Raw genomic sequence first — 24,507 nt, forward strand, 5'->3', positions numbered from 1 at the left:
GTTAATTACATGACACTGCGATTTCGATTTTAGTGTAATATTAATACCCGTCGATTGTCGTTTATGTCAGCTGTATATAAAACATATAATATTTTCTCCGGTCAGATGTAAATGAATGTTGGCTTAACATCGGCGGATGTGAACAGTTGTGTATTAATACAGATGGGTCTTATTATTGTTCCTGTAACGGTGGATACACTTTGGACGCTGATGGCGAACTGTGTTCTGGTGAGTTATTATTGTCATTGTGTGTGTCTAATACATTCATCACTAGTTGTAGTCAATTTCACCTATGTATAATATGTACAGTCAACTTTAAGAGCATGCTTTATAATTGAAAAATTACCACAGACTATAGCCTTGTTTAACTAAAACCTATCGCAGTATAAACCTATTAACATAGAAAGGATTGGTGATTTTAAATAACATGTAAATGTGTTTATTTATTGTGCACCGTAACACAAGATATACTAGTATATAATATTGGTTTTATATCACTTTCGTTTTATCAGATGTCGATGAATGTGTAAATGACAATGGTGATTGCCAACACTGCTGCAAAAATACACTTGGATCTTTTGAATGTCATTGCTATCTTGGTTATCAACTAAACTCGGATGCAAAATCATGTGTTGGTACGTGTAACTCGTCAACTCAGTGTACATACATTGCATTGCAGTCCATTTATACAATTATTCCCTGTGGTGTATATCATACGACAGTACAGTTTTCTACACCTTAAAAGCATTCTATGATTATAGAGTGTTTGTACTTTTGAAACATTTGAAAGCATTTAGAAGCCATATATGTTAAATGTGAATACAGTTCTGTTTGTATGTAATGTGTTTCATTTGCTTATTTTTTATTTAATTGACTGAATGGATAATTTTTAATAACTATTTTTAACTATTTTTAATATTTTGCTTAAATAAGATGTAAACGAATGTGCAAACTATAATGGTGGATGTGAACACATCTGTACAAACACAGAAGGGACATATCATTGTTCATGTGATACTGGATATAATCTACGAGAAGATGAAATATCGTGCTTTGGTACGTATTAAACATTCAAAGAACAAACCTCTCGTTATACATCTTACGTTTCCTTCGATATTCAAATATCATTTCGTCTACACACACAAATTTAACCCTATCATTATTATTATTTACTATACTATATACTTTATATACTATACCATAACTATAATGCGCATTGGACGAGGACATGGTAGCTTTTATAATTTACTTTTTTTTTATTCAAGATGTAAATGAATGTGAGAACAATAATGGAGAATGTGACCACACATGTCATAACGTAGATGGTTCGTTTACTTGCTCCTGCCGTACGGGTTACACAATTACTGAAAATAATATGAGTTGCACAGGTTAGTTACCTTCTATGAAAACAATATAAACAATGTTATGAAAAATAATTTGTACTACTGCTTAGCTGCTTGGTAATAAATATATTAATTTGTTCAAACAATTTGATGAACAGAATAAAACATTTGATGAAGAATCAACTTCTCGTTTCAATAAATACTACTTGAAAACGATGTGTCGTCTATGCTTGTAACCTAAACTCTAAATGAACTTGTTTTACAAAAATTTAGATTCAAACGAGTGTGCTATAAATAATGGTGGGTGTGAACACGGCTGTACAAACTCGGAAGGCTCCTATCGTTGTTACTGTTATGATGGATATATTTTGATGGCGGATGAGATGTCATGTACCGGTAAGTATTGATATCTAACGCTACTGCTCGAGGAATGTAGTCGATAATAAGAAATAAAATGAGAATATAGTTGATATATACTCAGTGTTGTTATTATGTTCATACACTAAACATGAATAAGTTGTGGTGATATTTCTGCTGTCCTCCTTACCGAAATAAAAATAAGGCGCCGAAAGACAATAAATATGGTGATATAAATGCTGAAACGAGGTAGTACATTATTCCAACAAATGTGGAAACATAGAATTAATATCATTTTTTTTGCATTTGTATCAATCAAGATATAAACGAATGTGACGAAAACAATGGTGGCTGTGAACACAAATGTACAAACTCTAAAGGTTCGTTCACATGTTACTGTAACACTGGTTATTTACTCACCCAGAATGGAAAGACTTGTTCAGGTACGTGTTGTATATATATCTGAGTATATTTAATACAACTTGAACTTGAGAATTGTATGTATTTAAATATGTAAGTTTATGAGAAATTAATATCTTATAAATGGTATTATATTATAGATGTCAACGAATGTGAGACTAATAATGGTGGGTGTAATCACGACTGTCTGAATATGGATGGTTCATTTGAATGTGGGTGTAGAAATGGCTATAATCTTGACAATGATAGAGCCTCATGTAACGGTTAGGATCTTTAAATGTGTATTCGTAGCGATTGTATTAATTAATAGTTCGGCATTACTGTGTTGTATGGATGGTCGTCATTGAATTGACTTGTAATTCGTTCAACCTATCAGATAACAACGAATGTGATCTCTATAACGGCGGCTGCGAACATAACTGCGACAATACAGATGGATCATACGAGTGTTCATGTAATCGAGGTTTTGTTTTGAATGCGGATAGTACAACATGTTCCGGTGAGTATGAATGAAATAATGAAAATTAATTATATTGAGTAGAACAACACCATGTTAGTGTACAATATATATAACATAACATATAATATATTCAGATGTTATTTTCCATATTACTAAACTTCAGACTTAAATTATTAAGTACGTTTTTATAATATGCAGATTTAGGGTGCGTAATGCATCAAGATGTTAACTATCCTGTCCATAAAGCAAAGAACGTCATCCTGAACAGTGTACACCGCTCGCCAGAAGATTGTTGTGTTCAGTGTACAGAAACACCCGGATGTACTATTTGGACCTGGGTCGAACGCAGTCGTGCTTGTCACCTTAAGAGGGGAAACCTGCATTCCAAACCAGCTTCCGGTCATGTGTCAGGAATACCTCACTCAGGTACGTTATTGCATAAAGAAGCATCCCCAAATGTTAACAAGTAACACTATTTCCCATCTAAGAACTGGGCAGAGGTCTGCTTCGTTTATTCATTCATTCTGGTTATATATTTTGAAGAAATACAAATTTAGGAAAAAAATACTCTGAGGCGGTGATTAGTATTTGTGTCACGTTAAATTAATTTTGTTGTTTCTCTGAAAAAAAAATTCTATATATTTCGCAAAGATATGTTATCTACTCGAAGAGCATCCACTGATACACGTATATGTAATATTGATAGACACGTGTTCTCAGTAATATTCAAGTGTTTCCTTACGCATTGCTTGCTTATTATATACAGACATTGACGAGTGTCAAGACGATAACGGCGGATGTGATCACACATGTGTTAATACCCATGGCTCTTTTCATTGTACGTGCGGTTATGGTTATATCATGGATACGAATGAAAGAACTTGTTCAGGTAAATATCTAGGTGTAACATAATATATATTATACGCTGAATTAACGTTGCTGATTTTTTTTACATATGTAACACGAGTAATGTCTGGGTGTATTTTGTTTAGTTAATTAGTCCCCGTTCGGACGCAGTCCGAAAACGGGGACTTATGTTTTGCCCTGTGTGCGTCCGTCCGTGCGTCCGTGATCACCTGTATCTCGAACATGCATGGACCGATTAAGTTCAAACTTCACTCATACATCACACATTATATGGGACATATGCACATGCATTTTTTTCATGATCCGATTAACGATAGCCGAATAGCGGCCATTTTAAGGCCGAAAATGCATCAAAATCGCACATTTTCACCATTCCGGACCCGGATCTCAGTTATGCATGGACGGATTTTGTTCAAATTTGGTACATACATTAAACATAATAGGACCTTGATGCACGTCATTTTTTTTTGGATCGGGTTCGAAATGGCCGACTGGCGGCCATTTTGTTTTAAAGAATTCAGTTCTGGATCCGTATCTGAGACATGCTTGGATTGATCGAGTTCAAACTTCACACACACAAGGTACATCATGTCACAAATATGTATGTGCATTTGTTTCATGATCTCATTAACGATAGGCAAATGGCGGCCGCTTTAAGGCCGAAAATGCATTGAAATCGCACATTTTCACCATTCCGGACCTGGATCTCAGTTATGCATGGACGGATTTTGTTCAAATTTGGTACATACATTAAACATAATAGGACCTTGATGCACGTCATTTTTTTTGGATCGGGTTCGAAATGGCCGACTGGCGGCCATTTTGTTTTAAAGAATTCAGTTCTGGATCCGTATCTGAGACATGCTTGGATTGATCGAGTTCAAACTTCACACACACAAGGTACATCATGTCACAAATATGTATGTGCATTTGTTTCATGATCTCATTAACGATAGCCAAATGGCGGCCGCTTTAAGGCCGAAAATGCATTGAAATCGCACATTTTCACCATTCCGGACCCGGATCTCAGTTATGCATGGACGGATTTTGTTCAAATTTGGTACATACATTAAACATAATAGGACCTTGATGCACGTCATTTTTTTTTTCCGGATCAAGTTCGAAATAGCCGACTGGCGGCCATTTTGTTTTAAAGAATTCAGTTCTGGATCCGTATCCGAGACATGTCTGGATTGATCAAGTTCAAACTTCACACACACAAGGTACATCATGTCACAAATATGTATGTGCATTTGTTTCATGATCTCATTAACGATAGCCAAATGGCGGCCGCTTTAAGGCCGAAAATGCATTGAAATCGCACATTTTCACCATTCCGGACCCGGATCTCAGTTATGCATGGACGGATTTCATTCAAATTTGGTACATACATTAAACATAATAGGACCTTGATGCACGTCATTTTTTTTTCGGATCAAGTTCGAAATAGCCGACTGGCGGCCATTTTGTTTTAAAGAATTCAGTTCTGGATCCGTATCCGAGACATGCTTGGATTGATCGAGTTCAAACTTCACACACACAAGGTACATCGTGTCACAAATATGTATGTGCATTTGTTTCATGATCTCATTAACGATAGCCAAATGGCGGCCGCTTTAAGGCCGAAAATGCATTGAAATCGCACATTTTCACCATTCCGGACCCGTATCTCAGTTATGCATGGATGGATTTTGTTCAAATTTGGTACATACATTAAACATAATAGGACCTTGATGCACGTCATTTTTTTTTCGGATCAAGTTCGAAATGGCCGACTGGCGGCCATTTTGTTAAAGAATTCAGTTCTGGATCCGTATCCAAGACATGTCTGGATTGATCAAGTTCAAACTTCACACACACATGGTACATCATGTCACAAATAGATATGTGCATTTGTTTCATGATCTGCTTAACAATAGCGGAATGATGGCCATTTTAAGGCCGAAAATGCATCAAAATCACGTATTTTCACAATTCCAGAACCGCATCTCAGTCATGAATGGATGGATTTTGTTCAGATTTAGCACAATGTGTTGTACATATGCAGGTGCATTTCGGTCATGATCTGCTTTGAATGTCACTCAAATATGAACGGAACGGGGACGTGTCATTGACAATGACTTGTTTATTTCTTCGTTTGTGTGTTGGTCGAAATATAGTGATATTATATTATAGATATAGTATATATTAACCTGTAGTTGTGTCCTTTCTAATTATAGACGTCGATGAGTGTAAAACGAACAATGGAGGGTGTGATCAAATATGCAAAAATACTGATGGATCATTCGATTGTTCATCTAATATTGGTTATATGCTGAATAACGACGGATTTACAAGCTCTGGTAATATATCATTATCGGATTATCTACGATAAAACCTTATAATTACCTCGCAAGGTTTGGAACAGAAATTGCTATTAAATATTACTTTTATGGGTTTTATAATATAATCATTATTTATTGTTTCCCTCTACAGATATTAACGAATGCAATGAATTCAATGGAGGCTGTGAGCACATGTGTGTAAATACAGGTGGATCGTATAACTGTTATTGTTATGATGGATATACACTAAATGTTGATGCGAGAACGTGTTCTGGTGAGTAATTATTTTTAGTAATCCTTCGAGTAAATGTATTTTGTTCAGCATTATCGATGTATTTTGTGATCTCATGTAGATATGTTTATTTTGATATATAACAGCGCCAATCGAAATTCGTATGATGTTATTGAAATCACAACATATGTTTGAAATAAGTTAACATTATTTATGAATTATAGACATGTGAGAGTTGGTTAAATGTTGAAATAACATAACGCCGTGTCTGATTGGCATATTGCTCATTATTTATTAAAGTACAGCGTCAATTTTCGCTATAGAACTGTGGGGAATCATTTAACCGCACTGTTTAGTTTAAACAAAGATTTTAGTTTAATATAAAATATACAATTAAAGTAATACAAATACCTCCAAAGTCTTGTAAGCCGAAAATAATGAAATTAAGATTTATAAATATCTCTTCGCAGCTGAATGCAACTATTTTTAATTAGGTGACGATGATTATTTGAGAACTGCTAATAAATATATCGCGATAATAGTGTTGTTAATCCTTGTCTGTTTGCCAAATATTGACCTGACGATTTTTAGTTCAAACTTACACACTACTCCCCATAATGAATGAAGCGAATATCCCAATTTTACATTCTAGATAATGACGAGTGTGGTGATGCAAATGGAGGTTGTGTTCATATTTGTCGCAACACTGATGGTTCATTTGAATGTGAGTGCAACAATGGATATAATCTATATATAGATGGAAGATCTTGTAATGGTGAGTAGATGATCTTATTTTTGTTATCTGAAATATGTGTTCTTATTTTCAAATACAGATCTCTGAATCTATGTATGACCAAGTCTACCAAAGTAATTAGTGTCTACTGCATTGAATATCTGCATATTTATACAATAAATCAAATGATATGTTCTGTCAAATTATTCACTCAATTACCAATTTGTCCTTTAGCAAGTTAATTAAGGTCATTATAAACAATATAGTTTATTATATTATACCAGTATATTGATGGTGTTAATCCATTGATTTGATTGGTCCAAACTCAAAATTTGCATATGCAATCCATGGTATATTGGCTGATAATGCACGGCTAAACCAAGTGGCCCTGGAACATGAATTGACTACAAGTTTAATACGGAAATACATAAAACCGGTATTATTTGATTTTTAGGTAAATATAGTGGTTGAATTTTGGAAGAATATTGAAAAAAATACGGAATTAAAAACATCTGAAAAGTTATATAACCATAATATTGCTTTTTGTTAATGATGGGATCCAAGTTGTGAGCGTCGGTCGTTGGGTGATTGTCGTTCGCCACACAAACCTAAACCACCGTTCCTCAACACCGTGAGGTGTCTAAACGAAAGCCAAAACGCTGTTCTCCGTGTTGTGACTTGAGATGGATTGCGAACCTCCAACAAAGAAAACATGATCTTTAAGTACTAGATAAGATTGAGGGATTGAATGACAAAAAAATGCAAAAAACTATGAGTCACAGGCAAAAATGTATGCCACCAATAACAACCGGTGTCCCCGTAGCGGCGTTCGAATTCTAGCTCACAAAATTGCAGTGAAATTGCACCCGGTTAATTGCCATCCAAAGAACACGGGACAAGGCAGAATTCGACGACGATATATGGTATTGTAATTCTCCACTATGGGTAAATAAATTACAGGAGATGATGAAGGTAATTTCGAAATCTGCAGATTTGTGCCGAGTGTACACCAACCACTGCATTAGAGCGACGGCGTGAAAAGTCTTTCATTCGGCCGGAGTTGAGACAAGGCATACCATGTACTAGCTGCGGGTCCGTAGCTCGTTGGTGCGACATACAATCGAATTTTGCCCTAACAATTTCATTCGGACGTCTTGTTTTTATTTTTTTGTTGTATGTTGTATGTTGTATGTCGAACATAGGGGCCAGCCAGAGTCTGTCACGTAAAAAATGCGGTCGGCAACATAGGACTATGATTCCATAGCTAATCATGTACGTGTCACAAAAACGATACGAGAATCCAATCTTACACCATCAAACTTACACCAGAACAACGACAAAACTTGTCAGTCATACTGTCACAAAACTTTGGTTATACCAAAGGTATCCAGGTCAGATGTTGGAACTGAGGTCGCTGTGCCGATCGCCGTACGTGATACACCGCGTCCCGCCGCGTCTCAAATTTCTGTCGAACCAAGTACCGCTAAACGTCAAATGTCCACAGTTACAAGTAGTATGATGAGTCACAAAACCGGTTTATTTCACAACTGTACTTTCAATGGGCAAATTACAATCCAAATTGTACAAAAACCGGAATGAAAACGTGGAAAATCCCGTTGTTTTAATGATCAAAACTTTGTATTTCAAATCGCGTTGACGCAGTCAGTTAAAAGGTCAGAAAGGTCATCTTCTGTTATGCTAATTTGTGTGCTCTATTCACCGTGGAAACGTTTCTTTTTCATGCGGAATAAAAATTAGTTTGTATTCAATTTGAACTGTGTTGCGCATGTTATTTTTGTATTCATTCAGCGTACAACTACATACTATTTTTATAAATATTCATTTTCAAGGGCCATAATCATGATCTTTTAATAGATGAAAGTAAACTCTTTTTTTACTAATGTTATCGAATTGTCAATATACTGTATAATATAATAGCAAAAGCCCCCCGCCGAAGTTGGGTATACAACATGATATTGCACAATTCACTCCATATATGCACTCGTCTGCCGCTCGTGCATATATGTCGTGAATTGTGCAATATCTCGTGGTATACCCGCCTTCGGCGGGAGGTTATTTCTTAAATAAATAACAGCATAATATGACATTTGATAGATGTAGATTTATATATGTGTAACAATGCGTGAGCTATGGCTGTGTTATTGTTGATTATCCACCAACTAAATTTGTATTACAAGATGAAAATGAATGCACCGAAAATAATGGAGGATGTGATCACTTATGTGTCAACATGGAGGGTACATACAGTTGTGGATGTCTTACTGGGTTCACTTTGAATCAAGATAAATTCACATGCTCTGGTAGGCAACTAGTATTATAATATCAAATAGCCTCGATATTGGATTTTTCCGCAACTTTAGCAAACAATTGTGCAATCTGATAGACTATACCGGATAATTCCCGGTTGTATTTCTTGAATTTGAATGATGTTCAGCTATATATATAATGTACAAATTTGTAACTTCAGCAAACTCTTTCGCCAAAATTTTTGACATCATTTATATGTTTTAGATAATGATGAGTGTGAACACGATAATGGTGGGTGTGACCATAAGTGTGAAAATACATACGGGACTTTTAAGTGCTACTGTAACACTGGGTATCTGTTGAACTCTGATCAGAAGTCGTGTTCAGGTACGTTGCATCATAGTTTATTATATAGAGCTACAACGATCATATTGCAACAATAGTGTATACAAGAATGAGGTTGTAAATTTACTAACTACGATAATGGATTGAAAACCCTGGAAGTCAACACAGTTCAGTAAATTATTTTGTTACGTTGGTCAGCTTTGATGAATGTTAATTTAAATGCTGCATGGAGATTGGGATAATAGTAGCGGATTGATCAATTTTAAACAAATAACAACACAGATACAAGTCGGCCAACAATTCACTAACAATGGAGCTAAAGTAGTCACATTCAAATCACCGAATTTTCAACTAATTTTGTGATTGTATTCCCGTCGGTGGTTGATACAATACGGACAATTACTAGTGGCATTGTGCATTGTACTAACACACTTTTAAACACGAAATGCCTGTTTAAATTAAATGATCTTTGTCTTGTTTATAGCGGCAGTTTTGTTGTTATATTTTCTGTTTATCGACATGTCGGCATGACCGTCCGTCGACTGTATAATTGTTAAAACACTTAAATTTTACTTGTAGACAAGAATGAGTGTGATGAGAATAATGGTGGTTGTGAACACATATGTACAAACACACATGGAACGTTTAGTTGCTTATGTCAGAGCGGTTATACGCTTGACGCAGATGGAAAAACATGCCATGGTAAGTTCAGAGATAATTATAGTAATTCACTTAATTTAACAACAGACCATGCTACTATTTTAGTGATGTGTTGTATGCGAATGTTTATGTTGTAAAGAAATAATAACTTGTAATAACTGCTTCTTGAAACATACATTCATCCCACAGATAACGATGAGTGTTTCCAAGGAAACGGTGGTTGCGACCATGAATGCCATAATACGGGTGGTTCTTTTGTTTGTAAATGTAGAAATGGATATACTCTCAGTGAAGACGGCCATTCTTGCAATGGTGGGTACAACAATAGCAATGTCTGTATTACATTCTATGTACAGCAAAGAGAAAATAGAATATGTAGTGGAAAAGAAAATATTCTTTATTTTGCAGATAATAATGAATGTGATTTGAATAATGGTGATTGTGATCATGTTTGTGCGAATATTGAAGGATCTTACTGGTGTTCGTGTGATTCAGGTTACATACTTAACAACGACTTAAGGACATGCAATGGTATTTATCATCATTACGTATTTTGTGAATGTTGACAAATTATATTGTTTTCTTATAGTTTGCATAATTACCGATTTTCAATATAAGATGATACCCGTGCAATAAAATTATTAATAATGTAATTTCTTGTATTGTTATACCGAAGACGAAAATGAATGCAGTGAAAATAACGGCGGTTGTCAACAAGTATGTACGAATACAGACGGATCGTATACGTGTTCTTGTCGTATCGGTTTTATATTAAATGCTGATGAGATGACATGCTCTGGTAAGAATTTATTATACATAACCAATTACAATTTGATCAGACTTCATAACATATTCGATTGTCAATGTTATGCATGCTCAATACTGAGATAATTATACTTTCTTACTGCAGATATCAACGAATGTAATGCAAATAATGGTGGATGCGAACACGAATGTCGAAATAATGGCGGCTCATTTGATTGCCGTTGCAGAGATGGGTATACTCTGAATAGCGACGGGGTATCTTGCAATGGTTAGCACCTATATATTTGTTTGTGATCTAAGCTCGAAAACGATGCTGGCATTGTGTTTGTATGTATGTTGTTGATATTTATTTCAACCTACCTTACATTAGATATTAACGAATGCTTGGCAATTAATGGTGGTTGTGATCATACTTGTGAAAATACGGAAGGCGCATTCACATGCTCATGTCGCCGTGGTTTCGTATTGAACGTGGATGATAAAACATGTTCTGGTGAGTGTACTACGTACCGGTATTATTTTGTCTTTTCATTTATTTTATAGTTCAATAGATCTAATAATTACAATATTACATACTAATATATTGTTATTTTAAAAACCCAGATTTAGGATGTGTTATGCAACAGGATGTCAACTACCCTGCCCATGAATCGACTTACGTTATTATGAACGGTATTCTCGGCTCTCCGGAAGAGTGTTGTTCTCATTGTACTGCAATACCCGGATGTGCCATTTGGACCTGGATCGAACACAATCACGCATGCTATCTTAAAAGGGGAAACCTACATCCCAAACCAGCATCTGGTCACGTGTCTGGAATACCTCACACAGGTAGGGTATTCATTATTATTATTATTATTATTATTATTATTATTATTATTATTATTATTATTATTATTATTATTATTATTATTATTATTAAATCGCATTTTGTTTTTGCTATGATTCTTCGGTGAAGATATATAATATCTCCAACGACTGTATTGTTTATTTTAAAGATATTGACGAGTGTCAAGACGACAAAGGTGGATGCGAACAAACATGTGTCAATACTCATGGGTCGTATCACTGTACGTGTGAGCAAGGTTACGTGTTGGACCCGGATGAAAGAGCTTGCTCTGGTAAATATAAGTATCTTTTAGACGTTCAAACAAATACATTCTTATATATTGGTTCACTTTTACATACTTCTCTTTTTTATTCAGATGTAGATGAGTGCAGTTTGAGCAATGGAGGATGCCAACAAATCTGTACAAATACTGAAGGGTCATTCACTTGTTCCTGTGCATCGGGCTATGCATTAAGTAATGAGGGACAGACGTGTCTTGGTGAGTTGTACATCATGTATAACCTAGTTATAAGTAGGGATTACTGTTTTAAGTATAAACTAATTGTTCTTTCTTGTGCCTCTTAGATGTTAATGAATGTAACGAATTCAATGGAGGATGTGAGCACATGTGTGATAATACGTCTGGGTCTTTTGTGTGTTCTTGTTACAATGGATATAGTCTACACACGGACGGGATAAGTTGTTTTGGTAAGTGATAGTTTTAATACTAGTATTATTCATATGCACATTATATGTTCAGATACCGTTGTATGTCGTTATGAATGTGTGATTAAGCAAATAAAATTCGTATCATAAATTTTAATGAATACATAATTTGCAGAAATTTGCATCATGCAATATGCTTCAACGTTTTAGAATGAATTTACTACATACCATGTGCTTAAGTACATTATTTGTACTGAATGTCCACCATATTTATATGCTTAAGCACCCGCATAATAATATACCCATATCTATTGTTATTAAAGATATAAATGAGTGTTTAGAAAACAATGGTGGATGTCAACAAGTTTGTATAAATAGAGCAGGGTCGTTCAGTTGTTCCTGTCGAGATGGTTATACATTGAACACGCATGCTGAGACATGTTATGGTAAGCACACTTCGTATTTGATTCTTGTTTCCACTACTATTAAAACTGTCGATCGTAATATCGTGATGAAACTCTAATTTGCATATAAATGTTGCTTACAGATAATGATGAGTGCCAAATCAACAATGGAGGATGTGAACAGGTGTGTGTCAATAATGAAGGATCATTTGAGTGTGATTGTAGGCTTGGGTACATGCTAAACAACAATGAACAAACGTGTGATGGTAAGTAAAGTGCTGTTTTGATTCATACTACACTGTGATGTGTGATGGTAAGTAAAGTGCTGTTTTGATTCATACTACACTGTCTCTATATTAATTTTACCTTATTTGCTGTTTTTACAGTTACGCCAATATTCCAAATGCACATAAATTCTGAATACAAGTTTTTTCAGTCAAATATAAATTCATAGTTTTGATCATGGAGATCCAATAGGAATTCACTTGTTTTTAACTTCATTGGTATCAATTAGATGAGCTCAGAAGGCCCGTTTCTGTTTTCGAAGAAGGGAATTCACCATTCGTCAGTTTCTGAATGGTGGTATATTTTATGTAAGTCAATCTGGGTGTATGACTCTCGGTGTATGTTCAGAAAGATGTGAGTTGCTCTGAAAAAAATCTGCCCATTGTTTGGATGCTTTGTAAGAACACTAAACTAGTAAGATATCTATAAAGTATAATTAAATATTGAATCTAATTTATGAGTCATGTGAAAATGTCTTTTTCTTAAAGATGCGAATGAATGTGGTGAAAACAATGGAGCATGCGAGCATATCTGCACGAATACGGATGGGTCATACACGTGCAATTGTCTTATTGGTTACGGTCTTAAACAAGATGGACATGCTTGTTCAGGTAAGTACTCATCCTGGAAAGGAAGTAAATTTTCCTTCATTGTTGATTTTTTTGAATAACATACTTTCACAAATATTTGTCTCGTATTATCTTTAAAATGACAGCTAAACTATGTTTAATTGATGTTTAGTCATAACAGTAAGCACCAATTCTTATATGCCCTGCACCTGCTAAATATGTCGAGATGACTAGTTTTCTCCAGTAAAAAAGCTAGTAACTAAACTATTAATAGTATATGTGTATCTACATATTTGTCGCTTCAAGTGCTTATTTGACAAGATTTATTTTTTGTAATTTATAAATTTCTGTCTATTTGTTTGTTTGTTAAATGCGCTTTTCAGAATACCTTTGTAAATACGTAAGTTATATTGTGATCGATAAATATTTATTTTATATTTACAATTTATGATATTTGTGATGATTGCAATATTGCTTTACCCAATAACACGTCACGTGGTTGATACCAAGATGGGTGATATTGTTGTTTTTCGTAGAGACGTCAAAATAAACAAAGATGACAAATGGCATATCAATGCACATCGTGATTTTTTTTGTAATGTCTTTTTAAATTAATAAATATCAAATTATGCTGATGTAATACTACTGACTTTTGTATTACAGATATCGACGAATGTTACGTCAACAACGGGAGATGTGATCACGATTGTCACAATACTATTGGTTCATTTACATGTCAGTGTAGAGCTGGATATACTTCCGAAAATGATGGCATTTCATGCAATGGTAGGTAGTGTACCCAAACCATACAACCGTCTATATAAATGAGCCTATCTGTCTATGGGTACAGTACAAATGGCTCACTATCAACTTTAATAGTTTCCGTAAATGTATAATATTACTCAGTGATTCAATGCTCCCATAATAAACCAGCAGTGGGTTTGGTAGGGTTGTATAATTTATTCAATATATTTTAAATAGTATGGTCATGCTCGAATATTCTGCCATGGCATGTGTGCCATAGACTAACCTCCAAAGATTACGTTGTTTCAGATGTTGACGAATGTGCCAAAGGTAGTGATGGGTGTCAGCACGTTTGTACGAATACAGTCGGGTCGTATACTTGTACTTGTTATGCAGGTTTTATACTGGAAGCAAACGGGAAATTATGCTCAGGTTAGTGCGCGCTAATACTAATGTGTATTATGTTTTTTGCTGCTGCTCTAGTTGTTTTTGTTTCAGACATGAAAGTATACTAACAAGACTATGAGCTAGTAAATAAAATTACATATGTGTTGCTGTATATTATTATATAGTTAACTATAATATTCATATTATTCATATATTATAAAAAACCTATTAATGAGTTTGTTAATTATGCTAATTCTAGCATTCCAGGAGTGTCTTGTTACCTTGTTTTATCAACTAACAATTCTAACCAACTTACCAATTCTGCAGATAAGAACGAGTGTGTTGACAATAATGGTGGTTGTGACCATAACTGTGGAAATACGGACGGATCTTTTGTGTGTTCTTGTGACGTTGGTTATGCCTTAGGAAGTGATGGATTATCGTGTTCCGGTAAATTGATTATTATATTTGTTCATCAATACATGTCTCGAACATTTGACAAATTGTATGGTAAAAATAGCATATGTCAACTGTGCACATTCGGTGGATGTACACGCTAATTGGTGTATTTCTGTTGAACATGCTGTCAAGTAGTCACTGACATTCAACACAGTTTACTTTCATTTTCAGATGTTAATGAATGTGAAAATAATAATGGTAATTGTGAATATGAATGTGAAAACACAAGTGGTTCATTTCTATGTACGTGTAATGATGGGTACATACTTAACATTGATACGCTTACTTGTTCGGGTGAGTGATGATTCGTATACAATAAATTATCAATAGCTCATTAAACAAATAGTATAAATTATACATAGGGATACTATTCAATCGTCGCTCATGAGAATTGTTTATATGCTTACCCATTAGACATCAATGAGTGTGAAGACAGTAACGGTAAATGTGACCAGATATGCCACAATCTTGAAGGATCCTATGCATGTTCTTGCAACGATGGTTATACTTTGAATAAAGATGGTGAATCATGTGGTAGGTGATCTATTTGTTTCTCGTTGTGTAAAGACGCATGATGATTTCATAAATTGTGGCAGTGTTACTTTGACGTTATTCTACGTAATAAAATATGTTTCATATCAAGTGTTTCGGTTACTCCACTGATTTGATATATATTTATCGTTTGTTTGTTTGTTTTTTTGTTTGTTTTTTGTTTGTTTGTTTGTTTGTACTCCATGTATATTGAATATAATGTGGATATCAGTTTGAGATATCTTACTCCTAATCATATCTAAAGGCATTAAACAAATTAAAAGGTTTATACTTCCAGATGAAAATTTCATTGGATGTGATAACCATAATGGAGACTGTGAACACATATGCGATGATAGCAATGGATCTGTAACATGTTCCTGTAATTTGGGATTTGAACTAAAGGCCGATGCTAAAAGTTGTAGAGGTATGTGAAATATATCATTTATCTTTGTCTAGATCGTTAGCTTGATACCGGGATGTCATTATACTTGTTTTATTTAACATGCCGACAATTGTTTTTAAATAGTATGTGACGTGGCCGGACGTGATTGTAGTTGTAAAGGTTCTAATACATAATAAATATGATTTTGTGTTTAGAATTACTTCATGCTTTCATCTTTACCGTGAAATCTGAGCATTATGTTTGAAAGACTACGGTTACGATAACTAAACAATTTTATGTATAAATGTATATAAACTCATTTAGCAAACCTCACCTGTGAATCAATCAACGTGTTTTATTGGCAGATATGGGATGTCAGATGCAGGATGGTTTGTCATATCCAACTTCATCCAGAAATATCATCAAACATGGAAAAACTAATCCAAAAGAAAGTCCAGAAAAGTGTTGTGAAAACTGTAGACAAACGCAGCAATGTACCAATTGGACATGGGACAAAACCAACAAAGCCTGTACCCTTAAAAACGGCTCAATCAGGCCCAGAACTGCACGCAATCACGTATCTGGGCAGATATAACATAATTTACGTACTGTTTTACTAAATAGCGCGATTAGTATAATATATAAATACATATAATGATAAACTATTTATTTGACATTAGTATGTATATATCTGCTTTTAATAAACAGTCATTCACCATTAACATGCTTCTGACAAATATCGGATATACATAATGACATATTTGTATTACAGTTTGGAATATTATGACTAAGGATATGTTGTATCAAAATATGTAATTTGTATATACAATTCTGAAAGTTGTGAAAACAACATTTGAAAGAAAAGTACTATGTAATTCGAGTTTTGTTACCATATCATGTCACTTCTATTATATTATATTGCAGCTGATTATGATCGAAATTAGAATATCAGAATTAGATGAACTTGTTTCCGAGGCAATTTACTCATCGGGTATTTGTATGGTATGCATGATATGTAAATAGATGTGCAGTCAAACAGTGTAAACTATTTGTCTCTTGTTATTATGCAATTAACACATTTTGTTTGATCAACTTTATTGCAGGTTGATTGTTCGTAATATATAATATTGCATTCTTTTAATAGCATATAATTGATATGTAATATGTATGTTTATAATATACTGCGTGTTATAAATTTAGCATCATATTTCAACAGGTGAACGTCCCTTGGTATGTGAGTAATGAAACTAATTATTTTGACAATGTTAATTTGTGTGGAAATGCACCTGTGATCCTCATAAACTCAGTTATCTTTTTGTTGGCTGTTCTATTTATTGTGTCTAATATTGTTGTCGTCTTTACATTAAATGTATTGGTTAATGTACTTCTATTACTAATAGAAAATAAAATTATTCATTTTGTAGACATAGATGAATGCTTCGATGATAATGGTGGTTGTGAAGACGAATGTCACAATAACCACGGCTCATACACATGTGGTTGTGGAACTGGTTATATATTGGCCCAAGACGGTTATACTTGCATCGGTGAGTGCATTGTATTTGTTCATGATGAAAAACATTTATAATGTGTCCGTGTTACATGGTAATCTCATCAACCATTTGAATGACAGTAATTAATGGACGAGCATGACTTCTTTTTAGTTAAACATAGTATACATAATGCATTACTTAATTTGGTAAATAAATAGTGTCAAAATGATTTTATGTAAATTTGTCGTTATCTGCATACAATGTATAATTTACATTGTGTCACGTGCTATTAAGGCTACATTAGCTCTTCGTAAAGCTGTGAGGTACAATCAAGGAGAAATTAACTAAAGAATGTGATATTAACTTAGATTTGTAAACCATAGATACTGAGACATGGGGTTTTGTGTGTTCTTGAAATAAAGTACAATGCAAATATAGTATCAAGGTGACAGGAACCTCCAACTCACTCAACATGAAATGAGTGGAAAAGTCATGACAGGATATCTAATTTTATTATTTAATATTTGTTTCAGAAAAAAAAAATCATTTTTTCACATTTTAGTTTTTACCGTGAATGCAACTTTAACACGACGTATTTATATGTATTAACACGAGTGTGTTTGAATCAACTTATATAACACAAGTTTCAATAACATTTATTGATATGTTATTGCACACAGACATAAATGAATGCGTCTATGAAAATGGTGGGTGTGACCAAATCTGTGTGAATACGATCGGCTCCTATTATTGTTTATGCCGACCAGGATATGTATTGAACTACGATGGCCATACTTGTTCCGGTAAGTACATTTACGTATTTACAAATTCTAAAGCAAATTTTGTTGAATAAACTCACATTCCAATGTGAGGATATTACGTAACAGGAATCGAAGTATTGACTGAAGCTTAGTAATGAGAAAAACAGCCCATTGTGCACCCTCGAATCACTCCAGTAAAATCAAGCATTTTACTAAAATTCGATATACAAACTCTGATCGGTTTTATTCTTGTTCATAACTGTATTGCATGCACATTTTTGTATTTCTTCTATTCAATAGATGTTAACGAATGTCAGACAGACAACCATGGGTGCGAACATGATTGCGTAAATACAGCAGGATCATTCTTGTGTGCGTGTCCTTTGGGATATAGATTAAATCCAGACGGCTACACGTGTTCAGGTAAGAACGTTTGCATACGATATAAGTGTCCTAAAAGATTGTCAATGTAGAATAAATTAAGTTACAAATGAATTTACCGACAATATGGAGGTTAAATGATGAAGACAATAACGAATTACACAGAGATTAGGTCTGACCAGGATATAATTTAAAAGCTAAACCAAATTAAAATTAATTGTGATTACAACTTGAATTAAATTAAAAATGATAACATGTAAAACAAACATGCCACTGAAATGCAACTCGGGCGTCCACCATTACAAATCAGCGAGGAACAATCCGTGCTACTACATTGAAATCTTAATAATAGTCAATTTGTCAGACGAAAACAACTATTCCCGTTATTAATGTGCGATTTAAACACGTTAAAAATAAGATCCTTTTCTAACAACGGTTTCTCCTGCTCTAATAAAGACGTCAACGAATGTCTACATCGAAATGGTGGATGTGAGCATCTTTGCCATAACGAGCTTGGTTCGCACTCCTGTAGTTGTCTTAGTGGATATGAATTAAACGAAGATGGTAGAACCTGTTCAGGTAGGTTTATTTCATTGTTATCTATATATTTCATGTTTACAAAAGTAAACGTATATTCCGGTTATAACATTCAAATATCACAAAGATTCAACTAATGCAGTATGTCAATATATGTATATTTACTAATATTAAATTAATGAATTATTCAGTACACTTGTCTATAATTGTATGTTGTAGATACCAACGAGTGTGACACTGATAACGGAGGATGCGATCAAATATGTATAAACACCGACGGATCTTATGAATGTTACTGTTATATTGATTATGTCTTACAAGCAGATGGTCATACATGTGAAGGTAAAGAATGTTCTCTTCATAACTTGTCAATAATAATTTAATTAAAATGATTTACAATTAAAATGATAATAATAATGCATATTTTAATAGTTGCGACGGTATCGTGGCTTGAAAAAGAAACAGGACATTATTATATGTGAAATATCTTTTGATTTAATTCATGCATATACATAAAAAGTACATGCCTTTCAACATATATTAAGTGTGAGATATGAAACCTAGCTACTGACTTTTTCAGTCAAGCAAGACTATCACCATAACGTGTCAACCACATTACTGAGGTCATTACCACTATAGCTCAGTAAAGTACACACAGAATTTGTCAGTAGTGTTTGGTAAATCTAAAAGTCCAGAGTTTTCATGACAAATACGGTGCATAGCAAGCGGGCCATAAATGTGGTCAGTTACAGTGCTATGTTGGTTGTGTTGTCACAGAACACATTGTCCTCAACGCGCTGTCTAATAAATGCGTTGTATATTGTGACGCACTACTAGCAGATTTTAGTTAAAATATTCCTCCGCCGCCGTTTTACACTAGTGTTTTATACGGACTTTGAAGGGAACGTAAAACCACCGACTCGGTTCTGTTTTTGCCACTAGTCTCAGTGTACGTTCAAAAATCACACTATTATTCGTAACAAATCTTGGTTAACCGCGAAAGTGCGAGTAAGAATTCATATAATGAGAGTGGGACGTGAAAATCGAATCCATTGGAGTCATTTATCATAAAGTTAGTTTCCAAGTTGCAATGTGTCACGTGCACAACTGCACTAAAGTGACCTTATTCTACACAACTTAATTCATAACATATATAGTAATTTTTATTTCCGTTTCTGCAGTCTTCAGACATTTATAAATTTATTTTAATAATAAATAATGTTTTAATAAAGTTTGAGATAAAACAGCTGCTTCAAATGTTAGTGCCTAGTTAGGTGATTGCCCGATTACCTTCTTATTGTTTTCTGGGTAGAAAAAACCAACGGACCGGCAGCAATATATAAATTCAACGTGGCTAGTAAAACATGTACGAATATATAAAGTGCAAAGACCGAAGGTTTTGAAATACAGTCACCGACGGTTCCTCCCATTTGTGACACACACTTATTTTTAATCCTTAAAATAAACGAGGAATTAAGTAATTGCTTATATTTTCAAGTTTCGAGTTTAATGTCGTGTGTATTGAAACATTTCTCTTGCAATATTACGTTTTCCAAAAAATGTTAAACACATTGATTACATCATTGCTGTTATACCCTACATTCTGTCGCCATTTTAAATTGTTTTTTAAGCTTTATGGGACATTCATGGTCACTGTGGACCTCTATATCCACTCGACAATGGCGATCCAGGACAGTGCGACCCGAATAGTGACCATCCCTGTTGTGGTATCAATGGTCACTGTGGTGGCGATGCGGCACATTGTGATTGTGAAGGATGCATTGACTATTCAGGTTGGTAGAAATATCACACTTTTAACCATTAGAGGAAATGACAGGCTGCCATTTATCATAATTGTTCCTGTTTTATTTACTGCGTATGACATGTTCATATCCACTAACTGTTATATACATTTCAAGCGGACGAAAACGAATGCGAAACCGATAATGGAGGATGTGAACAGTTGTGCAGAGATACGTACGGCTCGTACACATGTATGTGCTATGATGGATACATTCTTAGTGAGGATGGACACAATTGCACCGGTATGTCAAATATAAATACCCATATACTCGTGTCGTAGATAGATGAATTTCTGACAGTAAAATTGCTAAGTGATCCATCACTTGGGGAGCAAATTGAATGTTTAGTGCATAATGATATATATTCATTAAAATACGAGTAAGTAGGAAAATAAGCAGTGTATGCGTTTCGGTATCTTCATTCACAATAAACCCCAACAAAGAAAATAACTCACTCTTCTCATCTCATCGCTGTGGATTCTGGAAACAGTAACTTAAGAACGAGTCTCTTTCAGATTGAATATTTATTCATCACACGTAATGTGTGACTATTTAGAGTATATCCAGATATGCAGCTATGATATCCATATGTGTAGCTAGGATATCCATATGTGTAAATAAGATATCTATATGTGTAGCTAGGTTATCCATATGTGTAGCTAAGATATCCATATGTGTAGATAAGATATCTATATGTGTAGCTAGGATATTCATATGTGAAGCTAGGATACCCATATGTGTAGCGAGGATATCCATATGTGCAGCTAGGATATCCATATGTGTAGATAGGATATTCATATGTGCAGCTAGGATATCCATAAGTGTAGCTAAGATATCCATATGTGTAGCTAAGATATCCATATGTGTAGATATTATGTCCACATGTGTGGCTGGGATATCTATATGTGTAGCTAAGATATCCATATGTGTAGATATTATGTCCACATGTGTAGGTAGGTTATCCATATGTGTAGCTAAGATATCCATATGTGTAGATAAGATATATATATATAATATATATAATATATATATATATATATATATATATATATATATATATATATATATATATATATATATATATATATATATATATATATATATATATATATATATATATATATATATATATATATATATATATATATATATATATATATATAGCTAGGCTATCCATATGTGTTGATATTATGTCCACATGTGTAGCTAGGATATCCATATGTGTAGATAAAATATCTATATATGTAGATAAGATATCCATATATGTAGCTAAGATATCCATATGTGTTGATATTATGTCCACATGTGTAGCTAGGATATCCATATGTATAGATAAGATATCTATATGTGTAGCTAGGTTAACCATATGTGTAGCTAGGTTAACCATATGTGTAGCTAGGATATTCATATGTGAAGCTAGGATACCCATATGTGTAGCGAGGATATCTATATGTGCAGCTAGGATATCCATATGTGTAGCTAGGATATCTATATATGTAGCTAGGATATCCATATGTGTAGCTGGGATATACATATGTGTAGCTAGGATATCCATATGTGTAGCTAGGATATTCATATGTGCAGCTAGGATATTCATATCTGTAGCTAGAATATCCATATGTGTAGCTAGGATATCCATACGTGTAGCTAGGATATTCATGTGTGTACCTAGGATATCCATATGTGCAGCTAGGATATCCATATTTGTAGCTAGGTTATTCATATGTGTATCTAGGATATACATGTGTGTAGCTAGGATATCCATATGTGTATCTAGGATATCCATATGTGTAGCTAGGATATCAATATGTGTACCTAGGATATCCATGTGTGTAGCTAGGATATTCATATGTGCAGCTAGGATATTCATATCTGTAGCTAGAATATCCATATGTGTAGCTAGGATATCCATATGTGTAGCTAGGATATCTATATATGTAGCTAGGATATCCATATGTGTAGCTGGGATATACATATGTGTAGCTAGGATATCCATATGTGTAGCTAGGATATTCATATGTGCAGCTAGGATATTCATATCTGTAGCTAGAATATCCATATGTGTAGCTAGGATATCCATACGTGTAGCTAGGATATTCATGTGTGTACCTAGGATATCCATATGTGCAGCTAGGATATCCATATTTGTAGCTAGGTTATTCATATGTGTATCTAGGATATACATGTGTGTAGCTAGGATATCCATATGTGTATCTAGGATATCCATATGTGTAGCTAGGATATCAATATGTGTACCTAGGATATCCATGTGTGTAGCTAGGATATTCATATGTGCAGCTAGGATATTCATATCTGTAGCTAGAATATCCATATGTGTAGCTAGGATATCCATACGTGTAGCTAGGATATTCATGTGTGTAGCTAGGATATCCATATGTGCAGCTAGGATATCCATATGTGTAGCTAGGTTATTCATATGTGTATCTAGGATATTTATGTGTGTAGCTAGGATATCCATATGTGTGCCTAGGATATTCATGTGTGTAGCTAGGATATCCATATGTGTACCTAGGATATCCATGTGTGTAGCTAATATATTCATATGTGCAACTAGCATATCCATATGTGTAGCTAGGATATTCATGTGTGCAGCTAGGATATCCATGTGTGTAGCTAGAATATCCATGTGTGTAGCTAGGATATTCATATGTGCAGGTAGGATATCCATGTGTGTAGCTAGGATATTCATGTGTATAGCTAGGATATCATATGTATAGCTAGGATATCCATACATATAGCTAGGATATCCATGTGTGTATATCCATATATTTAACTAGGATATTCATATGTTTAGATAGGATATTCATATGTGTATATCCATATATTTAACTAGGATATCCATGTGTGTAGCTAGGATATCCATATGTGTAGCTAGGATATCATGTATGCAGCTAGGATATCCATGTGTGTAGCCAGAATATCCATGTGTGTAACTAGGATATTCATATGTGCATCTAGGATATCCATGTGTGTAGCTAGGATATCCATATGTATAGCTAGGATATCCATACATATAGCTAGGATATCCATGTGTGTATATCCATATGTTTAACTAGAATATTCATATGTGTAGATAGGATATTCATGTGTGTAGCTAGGATATCCATATGTGTATATCCATATATTTAACTAGGATATCCATATGTGTAGCTAGGATATCCATATGTGTATATCCATATATTTAACTAGGATATCCATGTGTGTAGCTAGGATATCCATATGTATAGCTAGGATATCCATACATATAGCTAGGATATCCATGTGTGTATATCCATATGTTTAACTAGGATATTCGTATGTGTAGATAGGATATTCATGTGTGTAGCTAGGATATCCATATGTGTATATCCATATATTTAACTAGGATATCCATATGTGTAGCTAGGATATTCATGTGTGTAGCTAGGATATACATGTGTGTATATCCATATGTTTAACTAGGATATCCATATGTGTAGCTAGGATATTCATGTGTGTAG

The 24,507-nt window shown here is 34.2% G+C and overlaps 1 protein-coding gene across 1 annotated transcript in view; it reads left to right on the forward strand.

The window, feature by feature from the left end:
* Positions 1-24,507, forward strand: part of LOC102801759 (uncharacterized) — a 51,594-nt gene that overhangs the window by 4,907 nt on the left and 22,180 nt on the right. Inside the window, exons 19-60 of the mRNA XM_085507581.1 lie at positions 106-228; positions 513-635; positions 934-1,056; positions 1,266-1,388; positions 1,617-1,739; positions 2,021-2,143; positions 2,261-2,383; positions 2,497-2,619; positions 2,779-3,006; positions 3,347-3,469; positions 5,667-5,789; positions 5,923-6,045; positions 6,656-6,778; positions 8,935-9,057; positions 9,269-9,391; positions 9,929-10,051; positions 10,199-10,321; positions 10,418-10,540; positions 10,686-10,808; positions 10,920-11,042; positions 11,145-11,267; positions 11,378-11,605; positions 11,773-11,895; positions 11,980-12,102; positions 12,189-12,311; positions 12,593-12,715; positions 12,817-12,939; positions 13,447-13,569; positions 14,191-14,313; positions 14,581-14,703; positions 14,986-15,108; positions 15,289-15,411; positions 15,532-15,651; positions 15,947-16,075; positions 16,399-16,618; positions 17,219-17,580; positions 18,207-18,329; positions 18,588-18,710; positions 19,125-19,247; positions 19,425-19,547; positions 20,837-20,998; positions 21,125-21,250. Coding sequence (XP_085363707.1) covers positions 106-228; positions 513-635; positions 934-1,056; positions 1,266-1,388; positions 1,617-1,739; positions 2,021-2,143; positions 2,261-2,383; positions 2,497-2,619; positions 2,779-3,006; positions 3,347-3,469; positions 5,667-5,789; positions 5,923-6,045; positions 6,656-6,778; positions 8,935-9,057; positions 9,269-9,391; positions 9,929-10,051; positions 10,199-10,321; positions 10,418-10,540; positions 10,686-10,808; positions 10,920-11,042; positions 11,145-11,267; positions 11,378-11,605; positions 11,773-11,895; positions 11,980-12,102; positions 12,189-12,311; positions 12,593-12,715; positions 12,817-12,939; positions 13,447-13,569; positions 14,191-14,313; positions 14,581-14,703; positions 14,986-15,108; positions 15,289-15,411; positions 15,532-15,651; positions 15,947-16,075; positions 16,399-16,618; positions 17,219-17,580; positions 18,207-18,329; positions 18,588-18,710; positions 19,125-19,247; positions 19,425-19,547; positions 20,837-20,998; positions 21,125-21,250 — 5,757 coding nt within the window. The remainder of the gene's footprint in view (positions 1-105; positions 229-512; positions 636-933; positions 1,057-1,265; positions 1,389-1,616; positions 1,740-2,020; positions 2,144-2,260; positions 2,384-2,496; positions 2,620-2,778; positions 3,007-3,346; positions 3,470-5,666; positions 5,790-5,922; positions 6,046-6,655; positions 6,779-8,934; positions 9,058-9,268; positions 9,392-9,928; positions 10,052-10,198; positions 10,322-10,417; positions 10,541-10,685; positions 10,809-10,919; positions 11,043-11,144; positions 11,268-11,377; positions 11,606-11,772; positions 11,896-11,979; positions 12,103-12,188; positions 12,312-12,592; positions 12,716-12,816; positions 12,940-13,446; positions 13,570-14,190; positions 14,314-14,580; positions 14,704-14,985; positions 15,109-15,288; positions 15,412-15,531; positions 15,652-15,946; positions 16,076-16,398; positions 16,619-17,218; positions 17,581-18,206; positions 18,330-18,587; positions 18,711-19,124; positions 19,248-19,424; positions 19,548-20,836; positions 20,999-21,124; positions 21,251-24,507) is intronic.

This window comes from Saccoglossus kowalevskii, chromosome 14 (genome assembly GCF_978046115.1).
Source record: "Saccoglossus kowalevskii chromosome 14, keSacKowa6.1, whole genome shotgun sequence".
In the NCBI taxonomy this organism is placed as follows: domain Eukaryota; kingdom Metazoa; phylum Hemichordata; class Enteropneusta; family Harrimaniidae; genus Saccoglossus; species Saccoglossus kowalevskii.